The sequence below is a fragment of the Pelmatolapia mariae genome, linkage group LG5, assembly GCF_036321145.2.
Source record: "Pelmatolapia mariae isolate MD_Pm_ZW linkage group LG5, Pm_UMD_F_2, whole genome shotgun sequence".
NCBI classification, from domain to species: Eukaryota; Metazoa; Chordata; class Actinopteri; order Cichliformes; family Cichlidae; genus Pelmatolapia; species Pelmatolapia mariae.
Genome location: NC_086231.1, coordinates 32,251,677 through 32,271,673, shown reverse-complemented (window position 1 = coordinate 32,271,673; position 19,997 = coordinate 32,251,677). Strand labels below are relative to the sequence as shown.

At 40.5% G+C, this 19,997-nt stretch overlaps 1 protein-coding gene across 2 annotated transcripts in view; it reads right to left on the bottom strand.

Moving 5' to 3' along the window:
• The window catches only part of cntn4 (contactin 4), a 189,733-nt gene that overhangs the window by 81,561 nt on the left and 88,175 nt on the right, over positions 1–19,997 (bottom strand). For both annotated transcript variants that reach the window (XM_063474784.1, XM_063474785.1), the window contains exon 6: positions 1,122–1,325. In XM_063474784.1, coding sequence (XP_063330854.1) covers positions 1,122–1,325 — 204 coding nt within the window. The remainder of the gene's footprint in view (positions 1–1,121; positions 1,326–19,997) is intronic.

The window sequence follows — 19,997 nt, the reverse complement described above, 5'->3', positions numbered from 1 at the left end:
AATTTATAATATTAAACATTAATATTAAAGCTAGTATAGCATGTAAGTCATGTAAAAAAAGCCTAAAGTGTGTGTTGTGATTAGAAGTGATTCTGCCTACTTAAATGTCATTTTTTTTATTACATCAAATCATCTATCATTATTGGGAAGATTATATTAAATGTCCCTTATGACATTCTCATATTTTTCAGCATTACTTAAGAATATGGTAAGGAACATGCTTCTGGGATAGAAGCCTACAATTAGATTACTTGCTGAGAATGACCTTTCATCTGAAGTGGCTTGATAAGGCCAGCCTTAAGCATTAGGTCCACATGTAAAAGGACAGGCTGAAATTAGCAGAGGAGGAGATAATTAACCTTTGAATTTCATTCGTGTTCTTTGAAACAAAGTTTTTTGGGAGGTACCAACAATAGCCATGTTGGCTTGCTGCTATGGGTATGACCTGTACAAATTCTAAAGAGCGCTGCACTAAATCAGCCAAGTGATTCTGGCTTTCCTGTTATATCAAAGAAGCTGCAGTTTTGTTTTGTTTTTATAACAAAGGACCACAGAAATAGAAATCTGTTATCAAACTAAACATTCAAGAAAAACACTAATGGTTTGTCTTTGTAGGACACGAGATGTTTCATGATTATTTCCTATTGCATTTACAATGTGCACTTAATATGTATATGCATGCAACACTGCAAAATCACAGTTTTGGGGGATGTAGTCTTAAAAACTGCAAGAATTTGTCAGCATTGAAATAAACCCTGCTTTGCTCCAAAGGTTGGAGTAATAGACTGAGACCCAGCAGAATGATGAGGAAACAAAGTGCAAGTACACAGCACATACTTCAGGAAATGAAGTAAATCAGTGACTACATACTGCCCAATATTGCCTTTAACTAATTTAATTATATGTAATTTTTCCAAAACATTACATGCATAAATAAACCTTTAATTTTATATATATTTTAGTTACATTTTACTCAAATGACTGTTCTGATGTTTGAGGGTGAAGAATCATTTTTGAGTGTACCCCAACAGTCTATAAATTCTATGACAAAACAGTAAAACCTTTTTGTCTCACTAACCAGGGTTCTTATATGCTGTTAACTGGTATAAGTGTGAGCTCACCATCACTGCGGAGCACAAGTGGAGTGGGTGGGCCCTGGACACGGGTCTTGGTGACGGTGTTGGTCACCACACAAGTGTAGTTGCCAACATCTGAGGGCTCCACTTTAGCAATGTACAGATTCCCTGTCTCCTGGGAGATGAAGCGACGCGTATCCTGCTTCACAAATGTCGGGTACTCATTGAAGATCCAGGAAAATACCAGATCTGTGGATAAGGATATAAAAAATATATTTAAATGCAGGAAGGGCTCATGAAAAGGGTAAAGGGAACTGAGATTTGTGTGGGTGATGTGGCTGCGGTGTGAAATAAGCTTGAGACCACCTCTGGGGAGTGAAAATGGTGAGTGAAAAGTTATATCATGCTAAGGTGGAAATTGATATCAGGATCCGTGAGAGGTTGAAAACAAATGTAATTATCTGGATTCACTTTAATGACCATTTTTCATGTTGATTAGGTCTGAATATGCAAATAGGGATTTGGGAGATGGGGTTTGTGTTGTCATGAATAATTACTGCTCCCTAGGCACCCTACTAGAATTCACAAAGGAGTTTCCAACAAAGATGGCAAAAAAGTAGATAGGGACAATAATAAGCAGAAAATGAAAAGAAATGATAAAAAACAAAAAACAAAATAAAAACCCAAACAAACAAAAAAAGGGAAAAAAACTCTTTTTTTTCCAACAATATCTTTATTGCGTTTCAAAATTACATACAGAAATTGGAGTGCTTCCACAGCAAAGAGAACATCCAGGGCAGCTAAATTATTGTACAACAGTCACTCGCCCTCCCTGGCAAATCAAACACTTATAAGATGTTAGAGAGCAACAGTGAAGTGGAAGTACAAACTATATGACCCGTAAATAATAACTCAGTCAAACAAAGGAAGAGAAAAAAACAAAACAAAAAAAACACAACCCCCCCCCCCCCCCCCCCCCAAAAAAAAAAAAATAAAAAAATACATACAATAATAAGCTTCTCTATTTCCGAGGGTTGCTCAACACCAACTCGGTTACACTATTGTGCATGGTTCAAAGTTACAAACTCAAATGTATAAATCACACAGCATTAAAGATCAAGTATAAAAAACATTAATTTAGGAAACTGCAGAGGACCACCAACATTTACACCCCATCTGCCCCATCCACCATACTGCCAAGATCCATATTTCCCATATATTGCATAAAGGAACCCCAGATGTTTTGAAAAAGTGGTAGTTTCCCTTTGATAATGTAAGTGATTTTTTCCATAGGTAAAGTTGTGGACAATTCCTTAATCCAGTTAATGTATTTTGGTTTACCGGTCTTCCTCCATGAGAGTGCTATGACTCTTTTTGCCAACAGTAAACATAGGTCCAGGGCGGTAATTACCTTTCTAGACATAAGATGTCCATCAGGATATAACCCTAAAATAAAAAGTTTAGGGTCAAGAGCTAATCGTGTACCCAAAATAGTATCCAGAGCTTGTTTAATCTCTTTCCAAAACCGTTGTACTTTATTGCATTCCCAGACACAGTGGAAAAACGTCCCTTTCTCCTCACCGCACCTGAAACACAAGTCTGGGGTATCACCATTATACTTATTAAGCTTTTCTGGAGTCACATACGTCCTCATTAGCCAATTATATTGCAATACTTTGAGACGAGTACTGGTAGTTTGTGTTTGTGCTTCAGCACATGCCTTCTCCCAGTCTTCGGAGGATAAGTCCTCCCGTAGATCTTCCCTCCAAGCATTAAGTTTTCCTAAAGAAGATTCAGGGGATCCCTCTACTAACATATTATATAATTTGGAGATTATTCCTTTTCCAAAGCAATCTCTTTTCATTTCTGTTTCCAGAGTGGAAAACGGAGGGATTGACAAACACTGATTTTGAGATGATCTAATAAAGTTTCTCACTTGTAGATATTTAAACCGATGTTTGCATGGGATATCATACTTGGAAATCAACTCCTCAAATGACATCAAAATCTCACCCTCTGATCCCGCGAGATCCCCTATTGTCTTTAAGCCTTTGTCAGCCCACTTCCTAAAACCAGGGTCTGCTCTGCCTGGAGGGAAAAATTGATTACCCCATATTGGACTAAGGCGTGCGAAGGAGGTGGGTTCACCCAGGTATTTTTTAACCTGATACCAGATCATAATCATATTTCTGACTATAGGATTTTTTGTCTGTTTTTTCAACATTTTGACTTTCGCTGAGTATAGGTACTGGGGAAGGGGAAGAGGCACTGAACTGTTTTCCATATTTGTCCAAGGCGGGGGGGATTTATCTGTAAAATAATACATCATAGTCCTCAATTGGGCTGCCCAATAGTACCAAAGTGGATTGGGACATTTGAGGCCTCCCCTGTCATACGGTAAGTACAAAAGTGATAAACGGAGCCTTGGTCGTCTATCATTCCACAAAAAGCGTACAAAAATTGTCTTCAGGTGTGAAAATAAGTTAGCAGGGGGTGACAATGGGATGTTCTGGAACAGGTACAAAAGTTTGGGCATTATGTTTAATTTGAGAACATTAATTCTCGCTATAAGTGACAAGGGCAAGGGCTTCCATCTATCTAGGGATGAGGTGATTGAGTCTACCATAGGGGTGTAGTTAACTCCAACAATATCTCTCAAACATGGCACTATCTTAATCCCCAGATAAGTAAAACAGTCTACCATTTTGAATTGGAAAGGATTTCCAGCACCCTCCCTCTCTCCTGAGTTAAGTATCATTAGTGAAGATTTTTCTTTGTTCACTTTATATCCTGATATCCGTCCGAATATGTGTAGTAGATCCAGCAAGGCTGGGATAGACTCCTTCAGCATTTTCAAGAAAAGAATAACATCATCTGCAAACAAGGCAATTCTGTGTTCCTGTTGGTTTACCGATAGACCAGTTATGCTCTTATGGGACCGCACTGCAATGGCAAACGGTTCAATTGCTAAAATAAACAATAAAGGGGACAAAGGGCACCCTTGCCTACAGCCCCGTTTAATTTCAAACGGCTTAGATATAATTCCATTTGTCAGTATTTCAGCATATGGCTCATTATATAAAAGTCTAATCCACCGACAGAAATTATCCCCACAGCCAAATCTTTTTAATATTTCAAATAAATAAGGCCACTCAACCCTATCAAAGGCCTTTTCGGCATCTAATGATAGTAGAGCAGTGTCCGATTTTCCCTCCTGACTATGAAGAATATCCAACACTCTCCTCACATTATGAAATCCCTGTCTGCCCGCAATAAACCCATTCTGATCACAGGCAATTAGGTCAGGTAAAGATCTCTCCAGTCTTCGAGCCAAAATTTTGCCAAGTATCTTGAGATCCACATTAAGAAGACTTATCGGTCTCAGGTTACCACATTTATTGCACGGTTTACCAGGTTTGGGCAATAAAGTTATCAGGGCCCCTCTTAATGAAACCGGAAGGATTCCCTTTTCAAATGAATCCGAAAACATGTCAAAAAGAGGGGACAGCAGTTTAGTTTTAAATGCCCTATAAATTTCTGTCGGCAGCCCATCTGGGCCTGGGGCTTTACCTACTTTCAAATGGTCTATTGCTACAGATATCTCCTCCTTTGTTATAGGTGTATCAAGATCTGCGCTCATTAGTCCTGAAATGCTGGGCAACTGAAGGGTATCCAAGAAGAGATCTTGCTCTTGTCCCATGTGTGTTATGTCTGAGTTATATAACTTTTCAAAAAAAACCTTAAAAGTTTCATTAATTCCTAGAGGGTCGACAATAACCTGTCCGTCACTGTTTTCAACTGAGGCAATTTTTTCTCATTCTGTAATTGACGGAGGCGCCAGGCTAATAATTTCCCGGGCTTTTCCCCTTGATCATAGAATGTCTGTTTAAGACGTAAAAGATGTGAGGCTGCCTTAGAAGCAGAAAGTTCATTATACTGTGTTCTTAGTAACAGAAGCTTTTGATGGACTCTTGGACAAAAACTTTGAAAATATTCTCCCTCAAGCACCTCAATCTCTGCCTCCAACTTTTTTGTTTCCTGATAAGTTTGCTTTGCTCTATAACTTGTGAAGCTAATAATCTGACCCCTTATGTAGGCCTTAAAAGCTTCCCATCTTGAGCAGGGTGATGTTTCATCCCTATTAGTATCAAAAAATATGTTTATTTGGTTATCTATGAAAGATATAAATTCTGGGTCCAGGAGCCACTTTTTTTTAAATCTCCACCTAGGGGGATCTCTCTTCAGTCTCAGATCCTCATATATTAACGAGTTTGGCGAGTGGTCAGATATTAAAATATTATCATAGTGACAGTCCTTTATTTTATAACTCAAATTGGTAGAAACTAAAAAGTAATCAATACGCGAGTATGATTTATGTGTATGTGAATAGCAGGAGTATTTTAAGACCTTAGGGTTCATATCCCTCCAAATATCCCTCAGATCAAGTTCTTTCATAAAATGTTGAATAGTTTGCCTACTTTTAGGATGAGAGAGATCAGTACCCGAGCTCCTATCCAACTCTGGGTTCAACGTACAATTAAAATCCCCTGCCATAATGAGGCTACCAGACAGACATGATACTGTAAGAAAAAGATTATGAAAAAACTTTGGGTCGTCAATGTTCGGAGCGTAGATATTTATCAGGATTATTTTTTCCGTAATAAGAGTGCCCTGTAAAATAACATATCTCCCAGCCTTGTCTTTAATAACCTTTGTCACCTGAAATGGTATAGATTTGTGGATCAAAATCATAACACCTCTTGCCTGAGAAGTGAAGGGCGCAGAATATATACTGCCTTGCCACCTCCTAATCTTCGCCTCTTGACTAGACAACAGGTGCGTTTCCTGCAGCAGCATGATGTCAGAGTGCATAGAATTCAGTCTAGACATGACCTGTTTCACCTTCTCCAGTTTTTGTAGCCCTCTGCAGTTCCAAGAAGAAATTTTAATTCTTATCCCACCAGACATAACATATAACACTGAATGAGCTTCCCAACACATTTGAGATATTAAAGAACAGAGAAACAAATAATACCTGAATGTCAAAAACCACATCCATAGCAACGAATACTGAATATGCCCCTTTAACTTGAACTTGGGCACCCATTTCCCTCCCCCTATACATATTGGCACCTGTCTAACAGCTAAAGGTTGTTCCACCCAAAAGCGAGGATCAACCGACTGTGCCTGAACACTTTCCCCTTACCCCACTCCGCTATGCGACCAAAAAAAAACTCGTTATTGAATACGATAAGGAAATCAGGGTACTAACAGTGGCTGTAAACCTCCGGACCAGTAAACAAATAAGTATAACAAACTGGTCTTTCTCTCTCTCCCTCTCACTTCTTTCTAAACTTAAAGCTCAGTAATCATCCCTCCATGCCAGCACACTGTAATATGACCATGATTACATCATCTCACCCCAGTTCACTTTCCGACCTCAGAGCCTTCACAAAGTTCTCCGCTTCACCTGGCAGGTTAAAGATGCGGGACTGTCCGTTATGTGTCACCATCAGTCGCGCAGGAGGAATCATGCCGTACCGGATACCCATGGAGCGAAGCTGTTGTCTCACGGCGTCAAACTCTTTCTGTTTTTTGTGCACTCCAGTCGCTAAGTCCTCATAAAATCTCACCGGGCGGTTCTTGAAAAGAATCTGTCCCTTTGCCCTGGCAGCTCTTATCACGGTCATTTTATCCTTGTAGTTTAGAAACTTCATGATCATAGTCCTTGGTGCAGCGGTATTTGACATATTCTTCTGGCCGACCCGATGCGCTCTCTCCAGCGTCAGAGCGGTTCGTAGCGGCGCCAAGTTCAGAGCCTCTGGTAGCCAGTTTTCCAAGAAAGCGCACGCATCTTCTCCTTCTGCGTCCTCGGGCAGGTTAACAAGTCTCAAGTTAGATCGTCGCGATCTGGTCTCCAGATCCAGCACTTTGTCCTCGAGGTTTTTGTTGTTATTTTCAAGAGTCCGTACCTTTGCCTCCAAGGTGGTAATGCTATCTTCTGCTGCAGATATCCGGGCCTCCGCCTCGCTGACCCGCTTGACACACTCATTAACATCCTTCCTCACGGTTTCTATTGCTGACAAAATATCGTCAAGCTTGGAGGAAAAGTCGGATTTCAAGCTTGCAATAGCCGTTAATATTACGTCTGAGCCTTCGGCCGTCTCTTCCTTCTCAGTCGGCTCATCATTTCCTTCCTCCATCGCCTGGCTAGCGTTGATACCAGTCCCGCTATCTTCACGGCTAACGCTAGCTTCACAGCTAGCCTCAGAGGTCAACTTAGAAGTGAAGTTAGATAATTTCGATTGAGTCGGTCTACTAATGTTTTTCCCGGGTTTCCTTTGCGAGAGAGGCATCACAGCTGTCCTAGGTGTCGTTCAATGTCTAACAAACGAGTATTATTCAGGATTTTTACAGAAAGATAGCGGAGCAGAAGTGGGCACGTCCTTTCAGCCAGCCGCCATTACCGGAACCTCCGAAAAAAACTCTTTAGTCCAGATAAGCCAGGCAACTGCCTTCAAGAAACTTCAGTCCAACTGGAAGGATTGTACCAAGAAGAAATACTCTGAAAGCCAGGAAACTTAAGATTTAGCATTCAACAATTTCTCTAAACATACGTTTAGAAATTCCAGTTATTATTACTTCCTGGAAGTGTATCCATAAATGACAATGCCTGTTATTGAACAGTGAGAAACATACCATTTTGACCAGTTTGTGTTATACTGTGATGATCAAGTTTTCCTTTAGTAAAGGAAGTGCAAGCTAAAAATAGTTAAACTACTACTTTAATCACATTTAGTGTTAGCAGCAGTGCTAACTGCTAAACACATTTGTCAAGATCAAAATTAATCGATTATAGGCGGCTTTTTGTCTCCTTCAAAAAACCCTTAAAGCAACACGCTTCTCTATCTATTTATATATACACACACATTCTCATTTTGCTATCTTAGTGAGGACATCTAATTGGCATAACGCTTTCTCTAGCTGCTTACCCACCATTATAACCCTGACATTAAAACCACATTTTGAGCCTCAAAAATGCCTTCAAACTCATGATGTGTGTCCCCACAAGTGCAGTAGAATGCCAATTTCTGGTCCTTACAAGGATGCCTAAACAGGTACACACACACACACACACAATGCATACATGTGGGAGCCAGTCAAGTACTGCAGTGCCTCATGGTAAGAGCTTACAACCGGGTCACAAAATCACAAAGCTAACCAAGAATCAAAACACTGCAATCATCTTAAACCCCAACTCAAACCATATTGATTCAGTCAGCAACATTTCACTTCTCTTTGTTAAAAGCAAACAAAGACTTCGACAGCACAGACACTGTGTTACAAACACAACTATGATGCAAAAGGTTTTAAATTGATGCAGGAGTCATCATTGCTATGTCATCCTGGGAAAGCACCTGGCAGGCTGCTGTAATCAATATATATACCTATAAGCATGTAGGTGTCAGCTGCTCCCTGTAATGCCATGCTGGAGGTTTTGAAGATAAGTGAGGCACACATTTCCAGGTCATGAGATCCAAGAGTTTGCCAGCAAATAATTGCTTATAATAATACCAAGGATTACTTTGAGTAGTTAGCTTTGAGTCCATTCATACGAGCCAGCCTTAAATTCACAGACATCAGCGCTGCTTGTTTCTACACAACCTTTTGAGCAGCCTCTGAGAAAGGGGTGAAACTGAAGCTCATTTTAATGAGACTTATCTTACCGTTAAAAAGCCAGATCAAGACAAAGGACTTTACTTCAGGCACTTATCTGCTTCATTAGGCCTCTGATTTGACATTATGGGAAGTTTTAAAGAAAGAGAAATATTAGAAAAAGCAATGGTCTAGACAAGTGTTGAGGAGTTATTAAAAATGATAATAATTACTCCTAATAATAATTAATGGCTGGATGTTACAGTAGATTAAATTAAGTAATTGTGAGACTTCAGCAACCTGGTCAATAATCTAATTTAGTGCGAAACAGTGCTTAAATTGAGACAAATGCTCAGCAGAAAACATGTAAACAACAAGCATCTTGAGGAACAAAACCCAGCATATACACTGTGGTCACTCCTACTGGGACCGTAATTCATCCACTGACATCATCTCTACTGCTGGTTTCACAGAGAAACCAGACACGCAATTAGAAATGAACGCGGAGTGTTGCTATGGCATCTAAGATGAGCCCGAGCATTATACGTACCCCATACGCAAGCAGTTTGTCACAAACAACGTTTCCCAAAGCGTGCCTCTATTTATCTTTCAGCAGCTGATTTGAATGAATACAGAATCTATTGGTATCAGTGGGTGAGGTTTGAGACTGATCACTTTACGACTTTAGTCACTTTATTGATGTCAGCTCATCAAATCTGAATGTTGTGACATAATCTGCTGTTGTGGAGTTCCGCAGTCAGCATTACTGACAGCCATGAACTATTCTCCTGCTGCGCTTAATCAAACTCCACTACTCGTTAACGGACTGGCAATTAAGCAAAACACCCTTAGAGGAACCCTTCCCTTCACCTCCTCTAGCTGCTTGGCCATTTATCACAGCAGGCCTGCATACTCCTGCTGGCTGTAAGGAGCAGGTACTGTACCGATCAGTGCCATTTGAGGCTTGGGCTTAGGCTCTGGCCGCTGTGTGCACGCAGAGCCGAGCACAGACCGATGGCACAGCGGAGATCCGTGGGGACGAGGGACACTTCAAGGCAGGATAAGGCATGTTGTTTGTGTTTGTTTCCTCTCCAGTGCTTTTGGACTATGGCTGCACCTGCTCTCGCTCTATGTTTAAAACCCATATGACTACATGGCACAACATGAGCCGGAGAATACCGCAGAGAGCACAGACATAATGAGATGTCTCACACAGCTGGCCGAACGGTCTTCACAAAATCATCCAGGGCATTGATTTTATGGGTTACACAACACTCTGATATAAAAACAGGACATCTTCAAGACAAATTGTTGAAGAAATCCAGCTGCTCTGCAGAATTGCTATTACTGCCATGCTAAAAGTATTCAGACTGCAGCCTTTACACAAGAACTGAGTTGTTTTAGATTTCAATTTGAAAAGTGATGTTGAAAACACTATTTCAAAGCTGAATGCATTAAGAAAGTTTAATGTTGAAAAAATTGATTTCTACAAGAGCTCAGTTTGGTATGTCAAAGAAAAAAGAAACTCATTTTAACTTCCAAAACATGATCCACCGGAGAGGGGATTGCAGAAGTCCCAAAAGAGTTTTTTGTGGTTCCCCTCTGGGTTAAAGATCACTTTGCATGAGTCACAATGAATAAAGCTGCTTCGCTCACACAAAGAGATCCAGGAGCAGCTTCAAAGGACAGGCCTCACTGAATATTCAAAGAGCGAACAAGACGAGGAAGTCAAACATGCCCGTCTCTTTGCACAGATTTGCCATTATGGAAAGACGGAGCACGAAGACAAAGACGGTGGGCAGTAATCACCCAGCAGGTCTATCATTCTTTATGATGAGCTGAAAGAAAACTACTTCATCAAGTTGTGGCATTATGGATGGACAGTTATACTGTGCTGTGTGTGTATCTCAGCAGATCTGCTTCAGAGAAGGTGGTTTCATAAAGATAAGCACATAAAATGCATATGCTCTAAAATTCTGCATCAGAATGCAGCATAAATATAACAACAATACTAAAACTGCATTTTATATTCAAGTGTGATTAAGAGATTTAATAAAGTAGTAGCTGTGTCATCTACACTGACTGATTCTGCCGGAGGTTTCTTCTTGTTAAAAGGTGTTTTTCCTTCCCACTGTCGCCAAGTGCTTGCTCATAGGGGGTGCGTCGAATTCCCATGTACTGTAGGATCCCTTGATGCAACTGTTATTGTGATTTCGTACCATATAAATTAACTTGAGGGATTTTAGGGAGTCACTGTGGTCCTGTGTCAGTCAAAAGATGTTGAGTGTAATTAAGCAGCAAAGCTCAGTTCTTAGTAGGAACTGTGTGTCAAGCACCATATAGCTTCAGGATCACTGCTTCATTTAGCACTGACAGAGTAACTGAACAGGAACACTGGCCAGATGTCTCTCGTGCCACAGCAGCCTCAGTCATGGTGGCCGGTTGCTAGCTAAACTTACTGCTCAGCTATAAAAACACATTGCACATGCATAACAGCCAGCACCACTAACTTAACATCTTGAAGGAGAATCCCACAAGTCTTTGCTTTCTGTCACAAAGGCATAGTCCAGGAGTCCATGACACTTGGAACACTACAGTCCTTTTTTTCAGCATTTTTATTTTGAGAAATGATACTGCAGATTCAATTTAATTTAATTTGCATTAAATCAACAGCAACTGTTTCTCTAACATGAAATGACTTCATGTGTCATATAAACTCGTTTGACTGGGTAAAAACCTTGATGTGAGATGACAGCACTTTCTTCTTTTCTTTTATTTAGGCCAAATGAAAAAAAAAAACCTTAAAAAGAGTATGGTTAATAGTTTACATAATGTCGTTCTGTATTGAGTGGAACACAAAGCATCTGCAGTACAACAACTATGCAAAGATGTACTTTTACTGCTTGGAAACATACACATATTTGCCCTCTAAGATACGCAGCTACCTTGAAATCTTAGCTTCTTCTTCCTGTTTTGTTTTCCATGATTTATTCTCAACTTCATTTTTGCGTCTCCTTTTGTAACTTGTAATAATACTTAGACTTAATTTCACGAGTTTCAGTTTTCCCGCTCTCCTCTGTTCCCTGTGTTGTTAAGCCTACACCTCCATGTTAGGCGTTCCCTCATTTTGTTACCTCCTGTCTTATTTTGGTAGCTCCTGTTTCTTTTCTCTTGTTCCTCTGTCTCGTCATCTTGTGTCTCATAGCTGGTGTTCTATTGTAGCTCTCCACTACATTATGTATTCCATATGTATGTAGTGGTTCTCTCTCAATCAGAGAACCAAGGTTACAATGTAACACACATTTGCCATCTTCCTAATTATTATGTGTGCATTTGTTTATCACGTCATACTGTACTGCTGTCTTCCCTCACGTCTTCTGGTTTGGTTTGGATTTTTGAATTTTCAATTGCCTGAATAAAGTTTTTCCCCAGTTGTTTTAATTATATCTACTAAGGTCAGTGTTGGGAAGGTTACTTTTAAAATGTATTCCACTACAGATTACAGAATACATGCCCCAAAATGTATTTTGTAACGTATTCCGTTACGTTACTCACTGAGAGTAATGTATTCTGAATACTTTGCATTACTTAATATATTATCATGCTGTTTACAACTACGTGAATGTACTATTGCTGTGATTTATTACTGTTACTGAAGGTCCGCGGCTCCGAACCGTAGTAAAGGGACTTCTGGCTAATACGTCGGGTTCGTGTCGGGCTCGTAGCCGAAAAATAGCTTTACTTTGTTGTCTGGGTCAACTTTGCTAGCGAGAGACAGAGAGAGGCGTTGAAAGGCTGCTCCAACTGAACTTATTGTTTTGGAGGAAAAAACGAACACAGTGTACAGTCGAGTCTTAATAGCTTAGTTACAACTGGGCTCGTCAGGCACTCTTCTTGGCTGCAGTGGTTATTATTATATTTACATGCTTCCAGCTCCCGTTTTTGCTCGATAACAACTCATACTTTCCCACTCTCCTTTTTCTCCCTCCTCTTGCTCACAGACACATAACGGGTATGGCAGTCCATTCTCCCTGCAGCACGGACTACACTGCCCATGATGCTACATTCTTTAGAGCTATGCCTGTAGCATTCTGCCTATTAGCTTAGCACAACAACAACAACAACAAAAAGGCGCTCTCTCACCCAGGAAACACACAACAGTCGCAGAGAGAGAGCGTCACCCTGTAACCATGGCAACCATAACACTGCCGCCTAGAACAACAGAACATAGCTGTCAAACAAAACCCAAACAGTCCTGACCCGCGATAATATGAAACAGGAAAGTACCGCCGTGTAATCCATTTATTTCAACAAAGTAACTGTATTCTAAATACCACCTTTTTAAACGGTAACTGTAACGGAATACAGTTACTCATATTTTGTATTTTAAATATGTAACGGCGGTACATGTATTCCGTTACTCCCCAACACTGACTAAGGTTAGGTTTTGGTAGCGTTTGTGTATGCACGAGCATGTCATTCAAACATGATAGCTCAAAAACTAGTTTATGAATTCTGTTAAAACTGTGTAGGGATGTAGCGTGGGGTCATGTTAGTAATTAAATAAAATTTCACTAAAATTTGTCAAGTTTCTAAGCCTTGTAACTTAGAAACTATGATTCCTATATAGTGTGTATTGTCATATACAACATGCAGAAAGTATGGTATAAGGATTTAAAATATCATGTTACATTTGACCTTTGACCTGTCCTTCAAGGTCACGAGATTGATTTGAAGGTCAAAGTGACAGTAATACTATCTAGAGCTATTTAAACCTGTGATTGTCACTGCCATTGTTTGTATTGATAACATATAAGCATTTGAGAATTCTAAATAACACCTTATTAATATTATTATTAATAATATTTATTGACTATATGCACATTACAGTAATTGTAAAATTGTTATGTATATAAAAGGCTATAGCCATTTGAATACATAATAATTTGGATACATGTACAATGTTCCTAAAAAGGTATAATATCCTTTTAGGCAAACAAAATAAACTTATGATTAAAAAAAATAAAGTATAGAAAATGCAATACTACTCCTTTAAAAGTAAATACTGCCCAGAGATTGAGTTCAAGTGCTTCTTATTCAACGAGTCTGCGTCTGGGTCTTTATTGTAGCAGCCCTTTAGTTTCCATATACAGTGAAAAAAACATAGCATCAAAGGACGTATGCATAATGAATTCTGCCACTCAAAGCTATGCTTCAAACCAAGTCATTAGAAATGCATTCAATTTTCTATTAAGGCTTTGTCCAGTGAAACTCCAGTGAAATGAAAGGCATGTGCACTTGTGCTAACAGCTGATTTGAGGTAGAAAAAGGACATGCAGCAAATGACAACTGAACAAATTTGCAGAGGAGTAAATAAATGCAACGGCTGTTAAATTCAGTGACGTCAGCCAGTCGCTAAAAAAAAAAGGTAGCCATGTTTTTGGTTTCGTGTAATGTGATTAATTTCTCCACAGCATAGGCCCCGGCCTGCTTCTCATCCTCCTGCTGTTGCCCCAAGCCTGCACTGACACTGTCCCTGGGGGTGGGGGTGGAGGCGGGAGTGTTGTGTGCTTATCCGCTAAAAGCAATTCATATTAATTTGAACACAGACGACAATATTTACAACAAGCATGAACAACCAAAGATCTCGCTCTTTTCTTTTTTGCCGGAAAACAAAGCACCCATCTGTCAATATAGAAAGACTTAAGGAGTTTTACTGTTACATCAGTATGGTTTGGCATCATAATGTATGATCAGCACCAGTAGCCTCATCACTTCATATCAATAATAGATGTAAGGGCACGCTGTGACAACAAGATGCATTTTTAATTGCCCAATTACAAAGCTGTGGGATGTGAGCGTACTGCAAAAAAAAAGAAGGCAAAAATTTACAACAAAACAGCACGCAGTTGTCCTTTTCCAGGATGAATAATTCTCTGATTACAAGCGTCACGCACACGGTATTACATACTGAGTAGGAGGGGTTGCTGGGTATGTGTCAAACTGGGTAAAAAAAAAAAAAAAGCCACATTGAGCTAGTACAACATGATCTAATTTTTTTCTAAAGTACTTCATGAGCTGATGAGAGGAGGGCGCATGCAGCCAAACAACACGGCTGCACAATCCACACGAGGAAAGCCCCCGAATCAGCCGTGAAAACAAACGTACAATTTATTCCTGTTAGAATCTACGCGCTCAGTGATTTAGGAGAGCATCTTCAGCACACAGACAAGCAAAAATAAAAGAAACTCGAGAGACGCCTTCCACTGTTAGACTACTGTCATCCCACGTTGTGTAACTGAGTGCAGTACTCCCATATCTGCTCCAGGCTCCGAGAATCCTCTGATCCACTGTTTCCTTTACAGGACCGGACAGGATGCACATGCTCAGCGCTCTCGAAGCCTCGGGTGGGAGGAAAAACAGGACAAAAGACACACACACACAGACACAACTACTCTTGGAATAGACACAAGTGATTTCAGTCTTGAGTGCCCCTTAAAGGTCTCCCCCCATTAGAAAATAGAGGTCAGCAGCATTAGGTCCACGACTAAACACAGTAATCGTGTAGTACAAAGAGCGCGGTTGGGTCACACTGGCAGCCCATTAATGCGGTCTGCTTTGAAAAAGACAGAATCTGACAGCCTCTCAGCCCTTCTTGTTTCCTCTGATCCACACTGACAGACAGAAGGGGAACCGGACTGCACATTTGGGAGAAACAAACATCGCAGCGGCGGCTCGGTCTAAAAAGAAGCCGGCGCTGTAACCAGGTTGTGTTAATCCATTCTCCTTCCTTGAACTCTGCAGAAAGCAATTACCATAGATTCCTGCCATGCTCTGACACTGGCCTGTCAGATGGGGAGCAAACGTGTGGATACAGTGTGGAGGCAGCACCTCACTCTGCCTTTGTGCTGCAGTCTGGTCTGGCAGGGTGTGTCGTGCCTGATTCTGCACTCAGCCCCCATTTCCCTGTCTTCCTATGGCTGATTGTAAGTGCAGGTAGCATGTTTGATGACAGTGGTCACGTTGGAAGACACGCAGCGGAAAACAATCGCTGCTCCTGCTCAATACCTTGTTGTTTGATGTGGTTTTGGAAGCCAGGTCTTCTCGTATTACAGATTCAAGACGCTCATAGTTCATATATCACAAGTCCTACAGTCATCACATTTTCCTCAACCTAAATTTAATTATTTTTCATTTAGTTGGAAAAAAATACTATGACTCAAGTTAAGATCCACTAAACCTTTAATAGTTTATTCAATGTGTATCTATTCATTTAACATATAATGAGATTTGCTTGTTGTTGCATCACTTTGTAGCTGACGGCTGGCTGCTATAACGTGCTCCGGTTACATAAAGTATCTTGAATGTTCACTCACTGGCCACTTTGTTAGGTACACAGGTTTGACTGCTGGTAAATGCAAATCACATGTTGGCAGAACAGTCAAGACAACCAACTGAAGTTTGAACCAATGGTCACATTACACAGACAGAAACAGAAATTTATACTGTGGAAACTGAAATCCTACAGCTCTGCACTCATTTCTTTATATTTTGATTCCAAGAAGCCACAATTTCTGGTTATTCTTTAAAGTGATCTTTAGTTATGAACACAGAAAAACTGTTAACAGATTTTGACCCATCATGCAGTACCATCTGGAAAGTGTCTGTTTGGCAACGGCTTCATTTTTAAGCGCGACAATGATCCCAAACAGCCTGCTAATGCAGTAAAAGCATACCTGGATAGAAAAACACTCAACAGAACACTTTCAGTCATTGATCGGCATCCCGAGAGCCCAGACCTCAACATTATTGAAGCATTATTGTGTGGGATCATCTTGAGAGAGAACGCAACAAAAAGCACCCAACATCCAAAGAAGAGCTTTGAGTGTCCTTCAAGAAGGATCCTTGAAAAAAAAACAAAACACATGTGTTGAAGAATAAAGGTGGTCATACCAAATATGCACTTTCAAACTAATTTGAATGTTTTTGTCTTCTATCATGTTCAGGTTTCCTCACTCCACCCATATCCCATGTTCCTCGCAAAATATAAAGAAATAAGAGGTGGCTTGATAATTTACACCTGGACCTTAGCCCTGCTGTCTGCACAGTACTGTATCTGTACTACGCCAGCCAAGTGTTGCAGGGAATCACTGGACATTCTGCTGCCACAGACTCTCATTAGCCTCACACCTGATGCTCTCTCTTACAAGCTGAGAACAGCAGAATGGGCATGCACGCCACATCCTCCATGTTCATGTTTCTTTTCTTTCTTCTCTTCTCTTTGCTTCACTGCCATGCATTCTTACTCCCCTTCCTCTTTCAAGGGGGGGTTGCCGCACCCGTAAAATGTTTATTTGAGCAGGTTCCTCCATGCTCGCAAATTGCTGCAACGCTGCTGTGCTCAAGCTCTATAAATATGTTTTACAATACTCAAACTCAGGACTTACAGCTGTGGACTTTTGCCTGCTTGCTGTTTTGCAACAAGGCAGACTACTCTGGATGTGATAACTTGCAAATTGTAAACGGTTGTAGTCATTTGCCCAAATTTCCTAAAACATCTGAAAATGCTAACAAAGAACGAGAAATGCTCTTTCTGATGTGCACAAGTAGCACAGTGTTTGGAAGGATTTTACATAGGGGTCAAATTCCCATCAACACCTGCTGTGTATACATTGCATGACACAAACTGATAATTAGATGGATTCTATGTATGTGGTGCTCTAATGTGTTGGATATGCATTTCATTTTTCCTCTGTTTTGCTTTTCTCACCTACTGTTGACTAAATAAAGGATGATTACAAGTGTAGTGATTACACAGCATGTGCACATGTGCAGAAAACATGTGACCCCCATCTTTTTTAATGTAATTTTTTTATTGGGAATCATAACATGTGACCTACCTGCTTTACTTACTCTTGCATTTCTATTCTCAGACACTCACAGTGAAGTTTGTCATCCTGGCATTAATATTTCTCTCTAATCTGTGAAATGTCACATTGCTCGTAAATTGTGAGACACTTCACGATGCCTGCAGTGCCGTGTTTGTGATGTAACATGAATATAAGAACAGGAATAAATTAAGCAAACACAATGATGTGAGGAAACATTGAAATCTTGCATGAATATAATTAAAATCTACACAGTGTGATACAGTCTAAACTGAATGTCTTTTCTAATTACATCACCTTGAACATGTAAACCGCGCAAAGTGCAGCAGCGGCAAGCTGGAGCAAAGATCATCGATGTGTTTAAGAACAACATCACCAGCAGTTTAACCTTTGATACCCAGCTCCACCTGTAACTGACTTTGAAATGCACGAAAACAAAAGGAGACGTGTGCCTCTGAGTAATCTGTTTTGACTATAACCTCTGTTCCCTGAAGGAGATGAACAAGATTGCAACATTCACGCAACATCTACCCGATGCTGCGTTAGCACAGGCGTCAGCTTGCATCATTCTTTCAACAGGTAAAAAGAGATCACAGCGGGACGTACGGGACACAATAAATCCCCAGTAGTCCTGCACTTGTGAGACACTCTCTGTTGCCACAGATGAAGCCAGCCCCTTACCGTGAGGAAAATAATGTGCAAAAAATATATGCCCAAAAGCCACAGCAAACCTCCCCCTGAGTGTTCACCACTGACGCAGCTTTGCATTCTTTTAGCATTGTGTCACGATGTAAAGTCTAAAAAAAAATCAGAATTGATGCAGCAAATATACTTGTTCCATTCATTCATCTTTTATGCAAAGATATAATGCCTACATTTCCCACAATACAACTCAACCCCTGACAGGCCAGTTTAAGATTCAGGTTTGTTATACTGAAAGTTGCCAAAGCATCAAGCCTCAAAGAGAGGGCTGCAGAGGTCTGGTTTGCTCTCGCTGTTCTTTCATTTTCAGTCTTGTGGTCTTCTTCTGGGTTGGCCAGCATCACTTGAGGCAATATTTCAGGCTTTGCGCGGCTCCCTCTGGAGTCACAAAATGCTTCGCAAATGCAGTACGACTCCCCCACATCGGTCAGCAGGCAAACTTTACAGAGCTGAAGTCTGTATTTTAGTTTTGTTTCCACTTTGATGCTGTTACTAAAGGGCCGTTTCTGTACTATTTGTCATGCCAGTGAACCACTGAGAAAATATTTTTTCATTTCTCTAATGTGAATCGTCGGGTACGTTTCTCTGATCTATATCACTGTGAATCAAAAATCTTTATTAATGTATGGTTTGGTAAAAGTTGATAATCACACTTTGAAATGCATTTAAGAAAATAATGAATTAGTCTTATCTTTGAACTAAAGATGGTAACCAGGTCTCCCATAACTTGAACTCTTTGTACACATGAGAGGATTTTCTAGGGTATGACTTAACTGAGTGTGCACAGATCTGTGCACAATCCTACTAAGTGAGCTGAATTCTATGCAGCACCAGAAGTAGTTAAAGGCCTGTGATGGCAAGCCAGCTATAAAAGTGCTATGAATTCAACTTACAACTGCTGTCCAATGCTCTGCTAGGCAAGCTAGGTGTGTGGACGGAGCTGTCATGTTTTCGACAATTGTTATTTTCCCCTTGCACAGCAGGTGACAGCGCATTTCTTCTGGGATGAAATCCCCACAGGCACTGAGGGATTTGTGTTTATGTGGCAGCACAGTGGAGCCCAAGGACATGCCATGTGACTGCAGCCTGGCAGAGGGGACGCAGTCGCTTACACGCCATTAAAAAACCCCATAAAGAAAAGGAAAAAGGGAATGGTCTTTATACATGGAATGACATGAACGTATATTCATGTGAGGCCACGAATTACCCTCTTTTTAATGCTTTCATACCGCACACACAGGCGTGCATGCACTCCAAACACAACAATAACAACAACTACTGTAAACTTAAAGAAGCTTAAAGGAGATTGAGGAAGCATGTCACTCACACGTCTTTTGGGAAATGTGTGCGTTCTCTGTTCAGACTCCTCTGTGATCTTTTCATATGTGATTTGAAACTCCAAGCAACTCCAGAGTGTCACTCTCAGAAAAATACGGCATATCCCATTTCATGCCGCTGTCATGTTGTTGGTTGCTTGTCTGCAGAGTTTCTTCTTCGGGATGAGGTAACCGCTACATTATGTCAAAACCGGAAGGGTTTGCAGAAGAGGCTCTGTTGGCTCAGCCATGGACGGTGTGACAGTGACAAGCGATATTATTTCAGAGAGCTGAAGTCTCCAGACAGATGAAGAGGGAGAAATATGATTGAATACGGGATTGTGAAAGGAGATTACTCA